This window comes from Crocodylus siamensis, chromosome 5 (genome assembly GCF_052110815.1).
Source record: "Crocodylus siamensis isolate JL-2025a chromosome 5, ASM5211081v1, whole genome shotgun sequence".
NCBI lineage: Eukaryota > Metazoa > Chordata > Crocodylia > Crocodylidae > Crocodylus > Crocodylus siamensis.
In genome coordinates, this window is record NC_143399.1 from 132553001 (window position 1) to 132572230 (window position 19230).

The window sequence follows — 19230 nt, forward strand, 5'->3', positions numbered from 1 at the left end:
GTTTAAGATAAACCTGGATGGATGTAGTATCAGACTTAACTGATTTGTTGAACTTCTGTCCCAGATTCCCAGATTCAAGTTAACTTGCGGTCCCCCAGCATCCCAGGATGCTTTGAATCCCCCCACAAACCCTCCCTCCCAGGATGGGTTAGACTTGGCCCAAGTTGTCTGCTCCATATGAGCAGGAAGATGTGCTGTAGTACCCCCAGCTTCTTCATTGCAGGCATGTGGCTGTATTTCTAGAATCAAAACTGAATGTCTGTTCACTTTGTTATTGGTTCAGTCTACGAAGTTTAGATTTAACCTGCAAAGACTGAATCAGTTCAGCCTCAGACTTTTTAACTGTCTGTACTTACCCTGAGGGAAATGGGAGCAGAAGCAGGGAACCTAAATATCCGCTTGTCAGTCTTTTCCCTCCATCCAACTTATTTGAACTGGGAGTTTTGAAGTTCATGAAGATAATAACGGTTCAGAACTGAATTATAGGTTTTTTTTCTGAATTGAGAAAAAAGGTCAATTTCACAAGACTATTACTTAGGCTACAGACTTGTTAGGGAAGCACCTCCCTTACTACTTCCCTTCCTTTACCTCTTAAAAGCTAAGATCAGGTATAAGGAAAATACTTGTTTCCTCTGGCAATAGTTTATTCTTAAGTAGTGAGTTACTTGGAAAATATTGTAAGACTGGATCTCATGGGGTTCAATAATGACATATGCGAAGTCCTGCACTTAGGATGGAACAATTCTATGGACAAGTACAGGCTGAGGACTGACTGACTGGGCAGCAGCTCTGCAGAAAAAGACCTGGAGGTTAAAGCAGACAATAAGCTGAATATGAGCCAACAATGTGCCCTTGTTGCCAAGAAGACTAACAGCACCCTGGGCTGCATTGGTAGGAATGTTGCCAGCAAATCAAGGGAAGTGATAATTCCTCTCTATTCAGCACTGGTGAGGCCACATCTGGAGTACTGTGTCCAGTTTTGGTCCCCCCACTACAGAAGGGATGTGGACAGATTGGAGAGAGTTCAATAGAGGGCAATGAAAATGGTTAGTGAGCAGGGGTACATGACTTATGAGGAAAGGCTGAAGGAACTGGGCTATTTAGTATAGAGAAGAGAAGATTGAGAGAGGATTTAATAGCAGCCTTTAACGACCTGAAGGGTGGTTCCAAAGGGGATGAAGCTGGACTGTTCTCAGTGGTGGCAGATGACAGAACAAGGAGGAAAAGTCTCAAGTTAAAGTAAGGGCCGTTTAGGTTAGATATTAGGAAAAACTTTCTCACTAAGAGGGTAGTAAAACACTGAAACAGGTAACCCAGAGAGACCACACCTGAGAGGGGGAACAGTTCAGGGAGCTAGGCAGCCCAGAATGAGGGCAGAGTAGGCTGCCTGATTGGAGGGAATCTAGTTGGGGGTCTGGATTGAAGGATTCTGGGGCCCAGTATGGGGCCGGTGATGATAAGAACTGTGGATACCATCTGCGAGGCTTGGGCTGCGGTGTAGGGGAGGAACAGAGGCGCAGAAAGCGCCCCCTGGCATCAGGGCAAGAAATGAGCAGCCTCCTGCCTAGTTAACATCCTAATTAGGTATTATTAAGGCATGGCAGTTAAGAAGGCAGGCGGTTGGCCCATAAACAGGTAGGCAGGCCAATGGCAGATCAGCCCCGAGAAGGTCCCCCTGTTACAGTATTGCCTAATGTTTTTAGTGAAACCAGGTTGAATAGTAGAGGTTGTATACTCACAAAGAAGTTTGTGTAGTCTTACATTTAAATATGGCTTGCAGTTGAGGGTCCCTTCTGAACACAGACACTCTTCTAAATGAAAAGTATGCTACCCGAGTGAGATCACTCTGGCAGGTCTTTATTTTAATTTCTGTTTTTTATCTAGCTCATTCTGTAACATGTTGTACATCCAAGGGAAAATACGCATTAATGCAACTTGTCTCTCAAACGTTAATAAAACATTTTAATGCTTTAAAAAAAAAGAACCCACGTTTAAAAATGGCTTTTTCTACCATTCTTTCTTCTGTCAGCTTCTTTGCAGTACAATGCATTACAATATGATATACAATACTAGGTGTATTGTCAGATCGGTTTCTGTCCTTACATTTATTGAAAGAGGTAGTTAACCATATTAGTCTGAAGTTAGGCTGAAGGTGGGTCTGGATAGCATCTTAAGACTAACTCTTTCAGAAAGGCAAGAGTTTTCATAGGCTACAACCTCCTTTGTCAGACACTATGTATGAATGGACTTATAGACAAAGGGGCTATCAACTAGAAAGATCTAAATACATTTAAATACAAAAGATCGGAAGTGGGGAGGAAAAGAGGGGTCCTGCTGAGAGAAGTGAAGGTGGGTTAAAGAGATCAAAGGGATTAAAAAGTTGCTGTTAACCTAGTGAGGGAATAGGGTTATAAAAGGGAGTCAGGGTAATGGAATAAGAATTCAGAGTTTCTGTTGAGACCATACTTAGCACAGTGTAGTGTATAGATGATTTTTTGTTTTGTGATTTTTGCATTCATGTTGGTTTTTAAAGCTGTTTAATAACAGCTACTCTGAAGTCAGTGATAGAAGGCCCAGGGAAATTAAAATGCTCTGCCACAGGCTGTTATGTCTTTCTGGAATTGATGTTAGATTGGTATACATTCATTCTTTCACGTATGGATTGCACCATCTGTCCAATGTAGACGGGAGAGGGCCACTGTAAGCAGGTGATGGCATATATGACATTGGTGGTAAAACAGGAGAATAAACAAATGATACAATGTGTGTTTTTGGTCTAGTGGTAGTGGGGTCTGTGTTGATAAGGGGCGCAGATGTCATCTGTGTCTGTTGTGAGGCCTGATGCCTTGGTGAGAAAGGAGTTAAGTAGTTTATTGCTGGAGAGACATCATCTGAAGTTGGGGGGTTGTCCATAAGCCATAACAGACTTGTCTTCTGATGGAGTACACTGTATCTTACAAAAGCTCATGCCTTTTTGAACAAGGTAGTCTTTAAAGTACAGTAGCTTAACTACGGTACGGCAACCCTAGAGGGTAATGAAAAAAATGGTTGCTGCCACAGCCTCACAGTTGCACTAGTGGTGTGGCAGCTGCCCCAGGTGCCCAGCCACATTGTTACACCATTATTAAGGTGTCACTATGTCCTGCTTTCTTCATTACATTTTTTGCTTGGTCTTTATCTAAGGGTCACATTTCTTTTCTAATTACATAATTAGGGTATGATGCTATGACTTATCATTTTCCTTATAACAATCTGATCCTAAAAGTACAAGATTAGGAGATAGGTAACAAATTCTCTTCCTGTCTCTCAAAAGCACAGATTCTGCTGCCACTTATATTTGCTAATACCTTGCTCTGTTAGTAGTTCTTTTGCAGTCAGGCTCCAAGTGCAGATTTATGCACATCAACACTGTGCTTGGGACACGTCAGTGAGGCAGTTGCCTCACTTCAGTACTCATGTGGTATAGACATGCTATCAGTGACTCATTTATTGTGTCAGTCTTTTTCCCATAGTTTTGTTGCCTTAAAATGAGAAAAATGGAACTTACCCCTAATTTAAACTTCTTTGAGATCTGCAGAGAAAAGGTGTTAGTCAGAAATTAATAGTTTGGTGTTTCTATTATACAAGTTCTTTCATGATTGTAGTCATAGACATCTACTGGAATGCTAGGAAAAATGCATTTAGTTATTCAAACAAGACTTTTCTTTTGCTTGATTTGAGAAGCACAAAGATAAGTTTCCCTGAGTCACCTGTTATTGAGAGAACGGTGCAGAAAATTGAACATAATTATGATAGTTGCTTACCTCTGCAAAGAATTTTTAAGACAAAAAAGGTAAAATAAATCATTTTATAAGCCTTCTGTGAGCACAGGTTAAAGCCTGTGTTTCTTTACAATAACAGATCCTAAAAAAAAAAAGACACAGATAAACAAGTGACTCATTTGTGAGAGACTACTGCATAATATTAAGCAGTGATATGGTCACTAGAATCCTACAGCTCATTAAGGTTATTTAGCACTGTACCCTGGTGCAAACAGCTTTACATCTGCTATAACTGGCCACTTGGAGATCCTGTCAGCATGGGGAGTAATAGTGGCACTGCATCTCCTCGGCCTCTCATTCTGTCCTTCCCAGGTATAAATAGGTGATTGGGATTGCAGTCCCACAATCCCCAGCTGCAGGAGCAGCCAGGAGTCTGGATGGGTAGCCAGAGGACCAGGGATGCTATAAAGGTAGTTTATGGCCACTTTTGCAATTCTTATTTCTTAAAATGTGCTGGGTGTCAGCAAGCTGGTCCAAAAATCTGGCTACGTGTTTTGTTACCATGGTAACTATTGTACACTAAAAAACTAGTGTCTATATGTGTTTTTCTCATCACTTTAGATCAACGTTTAAAAAAGACATCCTTATTACAGAATTTCTTGCTGATGAAAGCATCTTGAAAAAAACTCCCTATTTTCCAGAGTAATTGACATGTAAAGTGAATCTCTTCTAACACTTACCTGGCAAGGGATTATTTTTACACATTTAGGAAATGTTTAACAGAGGATATCACTATATTGAAAATATTAAACAATGACATTATTTTTTCCATTAAAGCAGTCTCATTTTTTGAAATGTATATTTCATTGCACCAAGAATTTACATGCAACATGGAATTTCCTTATTAAACATGAAATGGCCTGTAGTTTATGGTACCATTTTTCCTTTCTTTCTCTTTGGCATTTTGGCTTGATTTTATAACTGAAATCTCTCCGAAATCTCTTATTAAACTCAGCTGATGCTATCCCTGGTGTTCAGAGATGGCAGATACGCCTTTGGTCTTTAGCAACCAACCTTATTAAAGCCAGGGCTTCCGGGACTCTGCCCAACCCTGAGCTGCTGAGTAAAAACGACAAGGCAGAAGCTAGGAAGATCTGGGAGAACAAGAATCTTACGATCTCTGAGGTAAAAGAAGCATTTGCATCCTTTGAAAGTGATTAAATATCTTGCCATTATTGTTCATATCATGTACCAGCAGTGTGGGTGATTCTTTTTGATAATAAAAAGTGTTACTCCATCCAAAACTATTTTGAAAATATTTTTTGCATAAAGCAAAGGAGAATGAAAATACATAATTGCAAGTGATTTCAGGTGCCTAAAATCCCCAGGGAATTATGGCTTTGCAGATAAGTGAGGTTTGGATAAGCAAGGTTTTCCAGTATGAATGCATGTACATGGTAACACACCTGAGGTTCTATAATGCAGTCAGCCCAAACTCACAAGTAGCAAAGCTTCAGGAAAGTTATGCAGTTCATTCCAGACAGGTGCCAGTAATTCTTTTACTGCACTTCACATTATTATGTCCCTTACACATTGCAATACATATTTTAGAAAGCTTAAAATCTTTTATTAGGATGATTTTTTTACCTCTTTTTATGTTGAAGTCCTATGCCATAGTTACTATGTATTCAGTTGTATACGGGTCAGAGGAAGCCATAAACACATTTAAAAATTACTTGAAGGTGGGGGCGGGGATATATATACATAGAAACATATCCTGATGTAGATTATAGGTCCTGGGATCTTCCAGTACTTTAAACAGACTTTAAAATTTTGGTCATTTTATGTATGAAAAGTTGTCATGTGTTTCTCATCTGTCATAAGCACTGGGCTGCTGGATTTTGGGAGGAAATTCATACCTAGGGGAAGAATAGAGGAAACTCTGGGGAGTTGATTTAATGATAAAATGATTTTAAAGATAAAATGCTTGTTGATTGAAGCTGTTCAAGGTTTGGAATATTAAGTTTAAATTCTGTGGAAGGCAGAGGGGGAAGTGTGCGAAAGTTATAAATAATTTAACTTACCACTTTAATATCACCTCAGTGTGCACACACGTGTAATTGCACATAATGTGTATTATGGGTTGAGGTGATATCCTTGGGGTGGAGTGTGCCCTTTACACAATTTGTGACTGATTGCTCATACCAGTCTTTTTCGTTTTGTCTTTTTTACAAAAGTAAACTCTCTATATGGAAATTTTAAGCAATTAATTACCTGTTTTTTATGTGACTAGGTAACAAATGACTTCACAAAGAATTACATGCTAAATGCTGCAGTTTCTCGATTGATGAGCCTCAGTAATACACTCTTAGTAAGTATGCAGTCTAATTGAGTATGTACCATAAAATTTAGTACCCTTGGGGCACACAACTACGCATTCAAACAAGGAATAGCCTGGGGCTTTGGGGCCTATTATACTACAAATGTTTACTATGCTTATTAATACTGCTACATTTATAGCCTATTAGACTTGCAACAAAAGTCATCAGTTCAAATAAACTGTACATTTGTAGCTTTGTGGCCCTGAAGTGTGCACTATAAGTTGCCCGGGGAGAGCTTAAAGAGGACTCTACCTAAAACTAAGATAGTTTAACTAAATGAGTTGTTTAAGTTTTAAGAACTTCTACTCCATTTCTGATATGAGCAGTGATACATATGCATGTAAGCAGAAGGGATCTAGATCACCTGGTTGTTTACATCTGTATTCTGTCCCATTAAAGGACACCTTTTGGACTACATGATCTTGTTTTGTGTTAAACTTAATGCTGTGGTTTTTAAAATAAATTATTACTTTATAAAGTACTATAGTCATTCCAATAAGTAAGAAAAAGTGCTGTGATTGACAAAGGCAAAAGCAGTGAGATTGTGAATTCCTCTGTGAAAACATTCATCACTACAATACCAATTGATGTAAACAAAGCTTAGAAATTCCATTTTTCTACAAAATCATTTCAGTTTGGCACTTGTAATTGGGACTTTCATGTGGATCATCCAGGTGGCACAGGGCAGATGTAGCTGTTGTTATTTTTGTTTGTCTTGTTTGGATCGTTAGTCTTATGTATATTTTAGCAGTGACCTAAATCAGAAGTCGAATTAGCTATTTGTCTCTGTAACTAGAATTAGATTTTTAGCTGGTGATATGAAAGCACTTCTTGACTAAATTCACAAAACTTAACACGCATCCATGTAGTCACTTAAAAATGCTGTACTGAAACAGCAACAGCGCTAGAGACTGCATGTTTTGTGGGACTGGAAATGTGATGCACAGTTCTTTATTTTCAGATCACTGATTCCCATAGTGTGGGCTCACAGAAGAGATGAGTAAACTTTAAAACAGTGATTCTCAACCCGGATGCTTTTAGAACTTTTTAAGGGCACCACAGGGTGCCATGGAATATTAGGACTGTTAGGTATGCAAGCACCTGCATGTGATTCACAAAATAAATCCACAGATTTCAAATAGGAGTCCAGTGTCAAAAGCATTCTGACCTGTTTTAGTCTTCCTGAGTTTTTTGCAATAGAAGAATCACTCGATTATTTTCCATAGTTTAACAAGAAGTGCCTTGAGTCTAAAGGATTGAAACCACTGCCTTAAATTTTTGAGTTCACACAAACATCCAAATGTTTGAATGCTGCTCAAAATAGTATGTTCAAGAACTAAGGCTGGATACCGTGTATATATGGCACTTCCTCTTTCATCCAGAGCTGAAATCAGGAAATGTGGACATGGGTGAAAATTAAATTTAGAAGGAGAAAAAGAAATCGCTAAAGTTTATTTCAACTTTGCAAAAAGCTGAGATCGGTTTTTATTTCATCAAACTTACTTGCTCAAACCTGAAAGGTAGCAGCTGTAAGAAGTTGCAGTAGGATAGCTGTTCTGTGGCCTCTGTTAAATGAATTGTTGGTCTTGGTCTATTTTCTTGGAGACAGGAAATAGTGATCATGATACCCATGAAATAATTATCACAGTTGACACTTGCTGGCAGTTTTCTTTGCTCTATCATCACAGAGACAAAAAAACTGAATATGCACAGAATCAAAACTATTCTTCCTGGTGGAGATGGTTTTTGTTCAGGTCAAGGTTGAAGCTAACTAAGGCTGAATGGGAGAAAGTTTGTACAGCTTCTATCTGTGCTTGTACCTCTTTTAATGGTAAATAATAAATAGGAATTCAATGCACATATTGTCAGTCTGCCACTTCTATAAGAACTTCGAAAAACAACATAAACATGAGCCATCAAAGGATTTCTGTGCTTTGCAGTCTTGCATCACTCTTGTATTGCTTAGAATCTATACTCACATTTATCTAGATCTTTTTTGGACCTATTCTAATTAAAATTCATGCCCTGGTGACGCTCCTAAACTAACTGAACAGGGTTTTATCTTTCAAATGATTTGTGATATTATTGGACTCACCCAGAGTGTCCAAAATCCTCTTCAAAAATGATTGTACCAGAATCAGTATGGGCAGGCCACTACACAGAAAGAGTCCCAGTGTCAAAGTTTCTAGCTAGTTCACAATAGTGCTGTTGCCTTTGGTCAGTTTTGTGTGCTTTTTGTGTGCATTGTATTATATCTTGTAAAATATTATTATTACAGAAATAGGCATTGATTTTTGTGCTCATTGTCTCATTTTCTTATCAAACTGTTTTTTTGCCTCTGTTTATATTTACAATTTTTTCCCCATTTTTCATAGCAAGCCTCGCAACCCCTTATGCTCCACAGTGTGGAATTTGAGGAAGCTTTGGCCACTCTCTGCATTATGCTTGCACCTATGGCCCCCCACATAGCCTCCGAGCTATGGAAAGGTACTTTGTACTAATTACTGTTATAGGAAAAATCATAAATGATTCATAGATGCTAGGGTTGGAAGAGACCTCAACAGATCATTGAGTCTGACCCCTGCCAGGGCAGGAAAGAGTGCTGGGCTCAGATGACCCCAGCCAGATGCCTATCCAGCCTTCTCTTAAAGACCCCAAGGTAGAGGAGAGCACCACCTCCCTTGGCAGCCTATTCCAAATTTTGGCCACCCTTATCATGAAGTTTTTCCTGATCTCTAGCCTAAATCTGCTCTTTGTTAGTTTGTGACCTTTGTGCCTTGTTACCCCAAGAGATGCCTTGACGAACAGAGCATCTCTGATGCCTTGCTGCACCCCCGTCATGTTTGAACAGTACTCAAACCAATGTAGTCAAAAACTAAGGCTAAGTTTTTGGGTTTTTGTAAGAGTGAGTTTCTTTGTACCATTGGCACTTTCTCTTTTATTCTGAGTTAAGGAAATAACTTCCAGGAAAAGTATGCAATATCATAGATAGGCTTGCAAGAAACGTCTAAAAAATAATACTTTCCGTGTGTATGTTGTTCTGTAGATCAAGACCTATTCTTTCCCTCTCATAGTCACCACAGCCCCACAGCATTCAACGTTCTTTCCCCAGGAAGTCAGGTTTAGTAATTACTTCATGCTTGTTACTCCTTCTCACCCACATACCTGAAGATTGCTGACTGTTCACTTGCTCTCCACTACTTCTTTCACAATTTTTCTGTATCCACATCATAATTTGGAAGGGAAGGGAAATCAAGAAAATGGATTAATATATTTTTTTGAATGGCATAGGCTATATTCAAAGCCCATAGGATATGGACATCTAAACCATTTATTATGGGCTTTACCACACATCAGCAGCTCAGGTCTAACTGCCTGTTTGCATTTTTACCTAAAGCACAGTAATTTAGCTGTCTTTCATGGATGGTTAAACCACCACAGTTTAGTTTCTGCATACCACAGGGCAAGAGCAGGCACACAGGCAGTATGTATGCTATGGGGCAGCTGGCATTCAGTAAAGCCCCATCTCCTTTTATCCTGCAGTAAGTTGTTTGGGTATGCAAACCCTTACTTTTATGCTGAATATGCTGCTTGGAATGTGGGCTAAGAGGATTCCTCTCTACAGAGCTATGTACCAAACAGGCTTGAATTCTTATGGTCTCATATCTGTTATAGCAGAGAGATAGAGACATTGTTAAAATTGAATTCCTTTGGTTGATAAATACCTGTAGCAGCTATGTACTTTGCTGTTTGAACCTTGAGAGTCCTGCTAGGGTTCTCACAAGTATGGCAGAATGAAGGGATCATTAATCATGAATGCTTTGTTAAAGTCCCACCATACATAAGAGAAGAGGGAACTATAATACCAAAGGCTGGCTGCAGAGGACTTTTTGTTTAGATTGCTGACTTCAGAAGTATGTTAACTGAACATACAAAGCTTTCTGTATCAACAGGATCATTGTTATAGTTTAATTAAGCTATTGTATTATGGGAATTGCGTGTTTGTTATCAGTTGTCTACTTTATGCAGTATATGAAGTATATTATTTGGAAAAATCCAACATTTATCATTATTCTCAAAGAATCAGAACACCTGTGAAAAAATAGCTACATGGAGTTATTCAGTAACAGGAAAAGAGATTTACGTTCATACTTTTAAAAACATCTTATGCTGTGCTCCTGCTTTTCTAAATTTTGATGGCTGTCAGGTTAGGCATGTTCTTAACTCTGTTGCAAAAGAGAGTTTGGCTTTTAAATTTTTGGATTATTTAAAAAACTGTAGCTTTAAGAAGACAGACAATCACTATTATGTCTGAATCATGCACAAAAATTTTCTCTGTGATTCAGTTCTGCATCTGTAAAATAGGCATATTTGTGTTTCAGCTTTGGTTCCACATCTGTAAAATAAGGAAGTTAATAATTCATCCTTCTACCATTTTTCTGTCTTGCATGCGCAGATTGTTAACTCTTTGGGGGATGATCTCTGTATCTTACTATGTATTTGGATAGCATCTAGCTATTCGAATTTCAAATGGGGCATATAATAACATAATGAAGCTAAAATATCTGATACAGCCTCTTTGCTTGTTCTCTTTTGTTTGTTTCAGTAATTAATTTAAGATTTAATGAATTTAAGAAACTATTTTATTTTTACAACTAGACTCAAACCCTAAAAAATAAATGGATAATATTATGTGTGGGAAAAGAATAACAATGAACAGAAGAGCAGGTTCTTCCATTTACCCAGCATCATATCGCACTCCTATTTAAACCAACCCTGAGGAGAAAAAATCTTGCTTTCCTAATCGTATTTTATATGCTTAAATGTGTTTTCTAAACAATTGCACATACCATTCAATATATTGCATTCCTAAAGGAGAAAGAGAGAGAATAGTTTGGATGGCGGGGTTGGAATCCTTTGCAATGTAAATAAGCCTTCTTCTAGATTATATGTCATTTTAGTGGTATACTTTCTTTTCTTGCGCTTTGTCACAGTGACCTGTTCCTAGGCAGGAATAAGGGCAGCTGCCAATCACAAGGGCAGCCCAGGTGATGGTTGCTGGGGCAGCTGTGCTGGTCAGGTGACCAGAAGGGGGCAGGGCCGGGCCTTTATAAACAGCCCATGCTGAAGCCTAGCTAGCAGTTCCCTGCTGACAACCAGAGGTGCAAGAGCTCTGCAGTAGAGCCAAGCAGAGCAGAGGCGAGCGGTGCAGCCGGGGCACCCAGGCGGCTGCATCGTGGTAAGGGGGAGAGAACCCTGATTGGGAACCTTGAAGGTGGGACATAGTGGCCATAAGGGCACGCCACTTAGGTTCTAGCCAGGAGGCTCATTTTCGGTTATAGCCAGTTGGCTCATGGCTTTACGTTTCTTGTTTGTTATTGCTACATACTGGAGGACCGGGTGAAGCTGTGGGGGTCCGAGAAGGCCTCATGGGAGCTCCCCAGTAATCTGGGGGTTCCTGGTGCCCTGTGGGGTACAGTGAGCGGTGCCGGGTAGCCATAGCTGTTCGCGCCGGTGTGGCGCGGTGTTGAGGGGTGTTGACCCCAGCCCTGTGGGGCAATAAGCAGAGAAGCCCAAGTAGGACGAAAGACCCGATGGTGGTCTAGGGGGCCAGGCATGGCTACGGCCACCTGAGCCCCAACCGTGAGAAGGACTTGAGAAGCCCCGAAAGGGGAATAAGCTTATTGAGAAGCCCGGTGAGGGCTAGGAGTGCTTAAGCACATAGAGACTGGCCCGATAGGACACAGTCTGTGTGAGAGAAGCCCCAGGAGCGGGCACATGTACTGAGAGAAGCCCCAGTAGGGTTGCAGACTGGAAAGGGTCCCAGAGGGGCTCCACAGTGGTGGGGACTCCAAAGAGTCAAAGGGGCCAGGTAAGGCTCAGGCCACCTGAGCCCAACTGGGAATTGATAGAAATCCCAGTAGGGGTGCGGACTGGAAAAGGTCCCAGAGGGGCTCCACAGTGGTGGGGACTCCGAAGGATCAAAGGGGCCAGGTAAGGCTCAGGCCGCCTGAGCCCAGCAGGGAAGAGTACTGTCAGTAAGCTCGAGAGGGCTAACGGATAGAGGGGCGCCGGTTGCATGACAAGCCCAGGGGCACCAGAGAAGGGGCTCCGGTTGCATGACAAGCGCAGGGGTGCCGGGCAGGGCGCAGAAATGAAAAGGACCAGATAATGTCCGGAAGAGCTGCGAGGCTTAGGGCGTGCTAAAGGGGAGGTTGGAGGCATGCATAGCCCATAAGGCTGGGGTGCACCAGGTCACTCCGTATGGAACGGGGGACAGTGTAAGCGTAGCACAGTGTCCAGGGCAACAAGAGGCAGCCTCCCTTCTAGAACCATATACCAACAAGACATGGCGGGCAAGTAAGAGGGTGCTGGATCGCCTAATTGGCATGGCAGGGGGCGCTAGTGGGATCACGGCTGCTCCTAGGCCCCACTCTGTGACATGCTTCTTTTGCCATTGTCTATAAACAAGGATGAAATAAATCAAGCAGAATTTTTCTATGGCAATTTCTTTTTACACAACACAACTGTTAAAGTACTTCAAGCAGCATGTTTTTGTTTTTTTTTATATAGGGTCCCATTATGCCACTGCAACCATACATACTAAAAAGATGTTCTTCCTCTAAAAGCACCTACAGTCTAAGTCACTGATTCTCAACCAGGGTGCCCCAGCACCCAGGGGTACTGTGAAATCCTTTTGAGGAGATGTAGGGTATGAGAAGGTACACACAGGTTTGTCCCTGCCTGGCCCTTGTGCCCAGGCACAGTAATAACTATACTAGTTTTAGAAAAGGGTTGCCATGAAATTCACAAAAGTTTTAGAATCTAAAAAGTTCAGCCACTGGGTAAATGGCAATTGATAGTCGGTGGCTATAACACAGAAGTAAGGGAAAGCACAGGCTAATAGTAAAACAGTTATAGTGAATGTAGAAAACTGATAGCACACCAGCAGCCCTAGCCATTGTCAAGTGTTTTGTAGCAGAGTGGATAAAAATTGATGATATGAAAAGAAAAGTTTTGAAAATGTTATTTAAGTAGATACATTTTTAAAAGAATAATTATTTAAAACTAAATGTGAAATTCTGAGAAATCTATCAAGGGTTAAACTTAATGTAATCTGTTGAAATCATTTAAGTTAATCAACACTGAAGCAGGCTGCATTTTTTCCTGCAATTTTAAAGAAAGTGAGACCACTAACCTGAGGGAAGTTGCTAGTTAATCACCTGCAACTGTCGGGTTTGGGGGGAGGGTTTATAATAAATTATCTTTTAGCAGTGTTTGCCTTTTATACAGGTGCAGACAGAATATTTTTCTCATTTAAGTTTATTCAGCTTACTTCAGCTCAATCACTAGTTTGCTCAAAGTTGCAAAAGAATTTGGGAGTTGAAAACCAAAAAAGCCTGCTTTCCTCTTCCACTCTGTGAGTAAAAATTCAATTTGAGAAGTGAGGAGCTGTTAGTTCCAAAATCTTGAAGGACGTAGCCATGAGAAACAACAAAGTATCAGCTCAGTTCATTGACTACAGATAATTTTTTTTTTTGTTTAATAAATCAGATTTAAATGTAAAATGTTTTGCTCAGAGAAATGTAATAGTTTTGTTTGATTCATCCATCACTTTTAGCATTGCTTTCTACCTAAAGGCAGCTGACTCAAGTCAAAGTAAAAAAAAGAAAATTGATCATCTATTAAATAAGAAATGTGTTTCACCATAAATCTGTAATGTAAATCAGGGCATCTTGTTCACTGATTTAAATCATTATCAAAAACAATCAAAAATCAGCGATTTAAAATAATTTACCCTATTTTGTCAGCATCATGCCAGTGGTCTTATAAAATCAAGCTTTTTAGTACACTCTTCCATTCTGTATTGCCTGTTGACAAATGATTGAACATTGCTCATGGCTGATGTCCCACGGTTCTCTTTAGAGTTACATTTTTCTTTGAAATATAAGCATTGTGTTTTATAGATTCAAATATACAAAAAATGGAGTATATTTTTGTCAGGTAGAATCAAAACCCCGAACCTTTTGTTAATTGGTTATTGAAACAATTTTTTCCCCTTGGGTTTAATTCATATATGACCATTTTATGGATATGCTTCAAAAACAAATGAAGACTCATACCTTTTTGAGTTAAGGAAAAGATAGTTTAATGCTGTTTTAACAATGACTTAACATTCAGGTGTTGAACAGTAAGCATTGAATAGTTGTAGTACTTTGATATTTTTGTGCATAACTTTTTTTTTGAATAATGTATTTTTCTGCTACTTAGAAAAGAAATTGTTTCTAGTGTTTTGGGTGTATTAATTTAATACTGTTACACTACTGACAAATATGTACCGTTCTATAAATACACATTATACTAGTTTAACAAAGAAAAGGTAACATAGCCCCTCAGTGTGGACAGAGTACATCTTGCTGACATCTTTGCAGCTTGCAGATACTAACAGGATGAGGAAGCCTATTTCCTTCCTGAAACTTTGTATCTTAGGAATATACAGACACCATTGGTAAATTTGAGACTTGTTTGTTTGTTTGTTTGTACTAGCATAGTATATTCCTATCCAGACAAGGATAAGAAGCTTCTTGTTTTGAAGGAGTTTATTTGTGTTAAAGTACTTCTGTCATGAAAGAATGAAAATTGCTATGTGAAAGAGGTGCCTTAAACACCCAGCCCTTTGTCATATTTTATTGAAACTGCATAATTCCTGGCACTTGTGATGCTGCAGTTTCCTTGGAAACAAAATAACTACAGTAGTCCATTCCTGAAATCTTCAGCCAGTTTGCATTCAGTACCTACAAAGAGATTTATACAGACTGCATAGAGACATTTACCTGTAGAATAAGGGCTAAGGAAAAACTATTTAAAATTACTAGGAGAGATGCTTCTGCTTTGTTCATACACACACCACATGCCATTGATGTGTCTGAGTTCTGTTATCAGAGCCATATCTTTCAGTGTGCCCTTACCAAATTTTCACCCTTTTTTATAAATGCCCCTGAAGAGTCATGGAAGCACAGGGACAACATTCTGCTCTTTCCTCCTAGCCATTAATCAGGAGGTGAGCAGAATAAGATTGTAGTATCGGAGCAAAGGATGCCAAGTCGCTCAACCTGCACAGAAAAGAATGACTCAGGATGGTATAGGAAAGTGTACCTCCATAACAAGGTGAGGAATAGTAACTGTACACTCTTAGGTCAGGTAAGGTTGTGAGTTTACTAGTATGTTTTCATGGTTCACAAAACACAATGGCCTTTAAGTGCCTCATCAATTATCATAAAGATCAGTACAAATGTAAAAATCCCAAAAAGCAAACACCAAATGGGGGGGAAAAGGAGTGACCGTATAAAAATTCCTTCTTAAAAAATAAACCAAGATCAAGGATGAGGTATCCACATGAACTAAGAAGGACAAACCGTCTTCAGCCTTTAGTTTACTAGAAGGGTGGTTGGTGCTGGTTCTTTTGGACCAAGCTGAGTAGGAGAGCTTTCCAAAATTGACTTTAGATATCTCAGCCTGTTTTTCATACTATTTAATGTTTGTGGAGTCCAGCTGCACGCCATACCAAGTGAGCCCCCAGGACACTGGGGGCTAGTACTAGACAGTGAAGTACGTTTTACTCACTTATGTGCTATCAATGACATTGCACAGCTTTTCTGATAGCTGTTTGGAAACCACTATCATAGCCTTGCCTTAATTGTCCTACTGTTGAAGAACATTGCACATATGCTTGGCAGACATGAACCTTCTGCGCTGTAGTGATATCCTGATACTTGACAGATTTGATTTGCTTTAATACTAAAAGTTCACTTAAGGCAGCAATACAGAATTACACCAAAAGCAAAGCTACGTAATGATAATACTCTTGGAATTGATGGCAGAAGCAAACACATGAAGATAAAATATGAAATCTGCAAAGTATTAAAAACTGCTTAAAGATACTTCATTTTATTAGTGTGAAGGTGTTTTTTAAATGAATGCAGGCTTCCATTCCTTTTGTCTCTTCCAAATTTGAAAATTTCTAAGATAAAATTTTAAGAGAATTCTTGCTTATCTCATGCTTATCTGTAACCCCTCTCCATTGCCTCCTAATTTTCCATATTTCTTCTGCAGAGTCTCTTGCCTTAGACTCTGGTTATGTTCTTGTTTCAAGGCCTTTTACTGATTTCTTCTCACCTTCCTCATCACATTCAAACTCCTCCTGGCTTCCCTGCCTTTGCTAGCTTCCTTTTGCTCTATCTTCATACCCAAATTTCATACCTAATTATACTCTTTGCCATGGTCTACTCTGTTAAATGTCTGTGTCTATTGTCCAGCCTAAATGTTGTCTACACCATTGCTGGAGTATTGTAGGTGCAGTGTTTTCTAGTGCAATTTCCACCTTTGCTTCCTTTTCACAAGCTTATTCCTGTGCTTTCTAACATGTGGTCATCTAGGACTTGAATCCCCTTCTTGACCTAATGCCAGTCTTCTCAAAACAAGCTTCCCATATGCCCAATAATCTGTACTTTTATAAAGGTATACTAAGGGAAGTGTTATTTTTTTATTAAATACTCCAGACTCCCACAAGGCTAACAAGAGTTCACATGATTTCCATGTTATAAACTGTGTCCTGCCTTCTCCTTACCCACTCTTTCTCAATCACCTCTGTGTGTGCCACATTTAGAAATATTGTATTTTTAACTTGGACTCTGCTCCTGTCATTATTTCTTCCTGGTTGCCTGTCGGCTCTGTATGGATGGGAGTCTCCACATATTTTACATTGCAGAATAAGGACTTTGACTTGTGCAAGGATGTTGCCTTTTATCCATCTACAAAATTTTCTGCATATTGTAGTCCTGTAAAAAAAAATAAAAATTGCTAATAATTCCTAAGCAAAATAGGGTATTCAGGTTGCTACTCTTGCAGGGGAATGCACAGCCATCAGAAGAAAACACACTCTTTTCTGTGCTACAGCAGAATGAAATTTGGGTTGATTTTCTTCCTTTTTTTTTTTCTTTTCTTTTTTTTTTTTTTTTAATGGCAAGATTCTTTTTAAAATAGGCAAGCAATTCCAGATTGTGGCAACAAAACCTCTGTTTCTTGCTATGCTTTGAAACTGTGTAACAAATTATGAGGATTGAATTTTGTATCGTTTGGAACTCATAAAATGAGAATTAAGACAGGAAACTAAGCAGGAGTAAAACCTTCATATCTGTTTCCTGTCAAACCACAGTTTCAGAAACCAGCCTGCCGATGTTTCATGGGTTTTTTTTCTTTTTAATATAGGTGTGTTCAGAACTTTTTAAATGGATGTTGCATCTTGTAGTGAAGTAATATATTAACAAAGATAGACTTGAGGATCCTTTTTATTTTTATTTTTTGCTTGCATCCAGAGGACTGACAGCCTCCGCATCCGTAGAAGACCACTCTTGGCTAACACCCTTCATAAAGTAGCTTTTTTTCAGTAGTGTGAAATAGAAATAGAAAAATAAGGAGTGGCCGGTATGCATGTTTTTGCCACAAGGCATATGTTCAGTAGGAAAGGAGTGAGCTCATCTATGTATAGGAAAACCAAAAAAGAGAATTATCTGTAGCAGCTGTTTTCTGTAACCTCAATGTGAAAATGAGTCACCATGATGAAGATTTTTACAGTTTCAGTTCTCTTGTGCTCACAGTTTCATCTCCTTTGCCAGAAAATTCCAAACTTTTTTCTGCAACCCAAGAAAGTATTTAATAAGCTGTTTATTTAACAAAATTGGGCCCTCTGTCACATTTAAATTAATGTCTATTTTTGCTTGCCCTCAGAATTAACTCCTAACAATTCACCTCCTTTCTGAGTCATTATGAAAATAGCAAAAATATTTGTGCCATTTATAGAAATCTGTAACTTGTATCAGAGAGATTTCAATTTTGAGAGTATTTATCTCTTCCTCTCCCTTTATTTGTTCTTATTCAGTTCATTAGGCTTTCCTAACCTTTTTGATAAAAGTATTTGTTCGTTCTATATGGAACATTGTGGACTCCTCCTGTCTTTCTGTTGTTTTTCAAACTGCTTCCTAAACCTGATCCTGGACAATATATCTTATGTTGTTGTTTTTCTTTACCCTATTGACTTATCAAAGTTTCATATACAGGTACACCTTTGCATATTTTAAAATACATTTTCAGCTACACATACCATCACCAATTTTGAGTTGGCAATTCTGAGTTATTTGGTTTAGGAAAACATTTAAAACAGCGCTGATTTAGCATGCTGGGTTTGAGAGAACCCAGATTTTATAAGAAGCAAAAATGATTACAAAAACAATCAAAACTATCCGTTTAATTTTGGAATATGTTTATAGATGTTCAAGGTGAATGAAATCATTCTCTTTCTTGTGTGCCACAGAAGGTGAGAATTTTATTCCCACATTTTATTCCCATATTTAAGTTTTCATTTTACGCAATAATTATTTCAGTATATATTCATTCTATCTACCCGTAACTCACACTTAGCAGGAATAACTTTTCCTGTGAGAAAGTAAAGTGTGCCATGCGGAAGGAAAACATTTATAGAAAATGTACGTGGGCCAGTAGAAGTGTAATATATTTCAGGGAGTGTGAGTGATAGGATAACTTCTTAAATGAAATCCTTTAATGCGAGTCTCAAAACACTTAGCAGACATTCATTACATGGTCTTGTGAATTTGGAGTCATAAAATATTCTACAAATGGAAAAATTGAGCCACTGAGGCTTTGTCATTAAATTATAAACGGTATGCATTCTTAGGAGGTAATGATTTAAATCAAGTAACAGTTGTAATTGAAAAGGATTTAGAAAATGTGATTAAGATTAGATTTCATCTTGTGTAGCAGCAATTGAAATTAACTGTAAGTATTGGCTTTGTATGTCTATGTCTTGAAACAAAGTAGCAAAAGCATAGGAGCTCTAACCATAATCTAGAAAACATTTACATGAACTCCTTCAAAGCTCTGAAAGCTGTGATCTTTCTGTTTCTAATATGCTGCATGCAAAACCAAGTAGTGTGGTTTCCTCCCAGGAGATTTTCATTAGGCATGATTTAAAGTAAACAGTGTTTTGACTTACAATTTTCAAGCATACTCTA

At 38.9% G+C, this 19230-nt stretch overlaps 1 protein-coding gene across 3 annotated transcripts in view; it reads left to right on the plus strand.

Moving 5' to 3' along the window:
- Positions 1-19230, plus strand: part of LARS2 (leucyl-tRNA synthetase 2, mitochondrial) — a 121556-nt gene that overhangs the window by 94893 nt on the left and 7433 nt on the right. For all 3 annotated transcript variants that reach the window (XM_090050439.1, XM_090050440.1, XM_090050442.1), the window contains 3 exons: positions 4777-4946; positions 6055-6132; positions 8518-8629. In XM_090050439.1, the coding sequence (XP_089906565.1) occupies positions 4777-4946; positions 6055-6132; positions 8518-8629 (360 nt within the window). The remainder of the gene's footprint in view (positions 1-4776; positions 4947-6054; positions 6133-8517; positions 8630-19230) is intronic.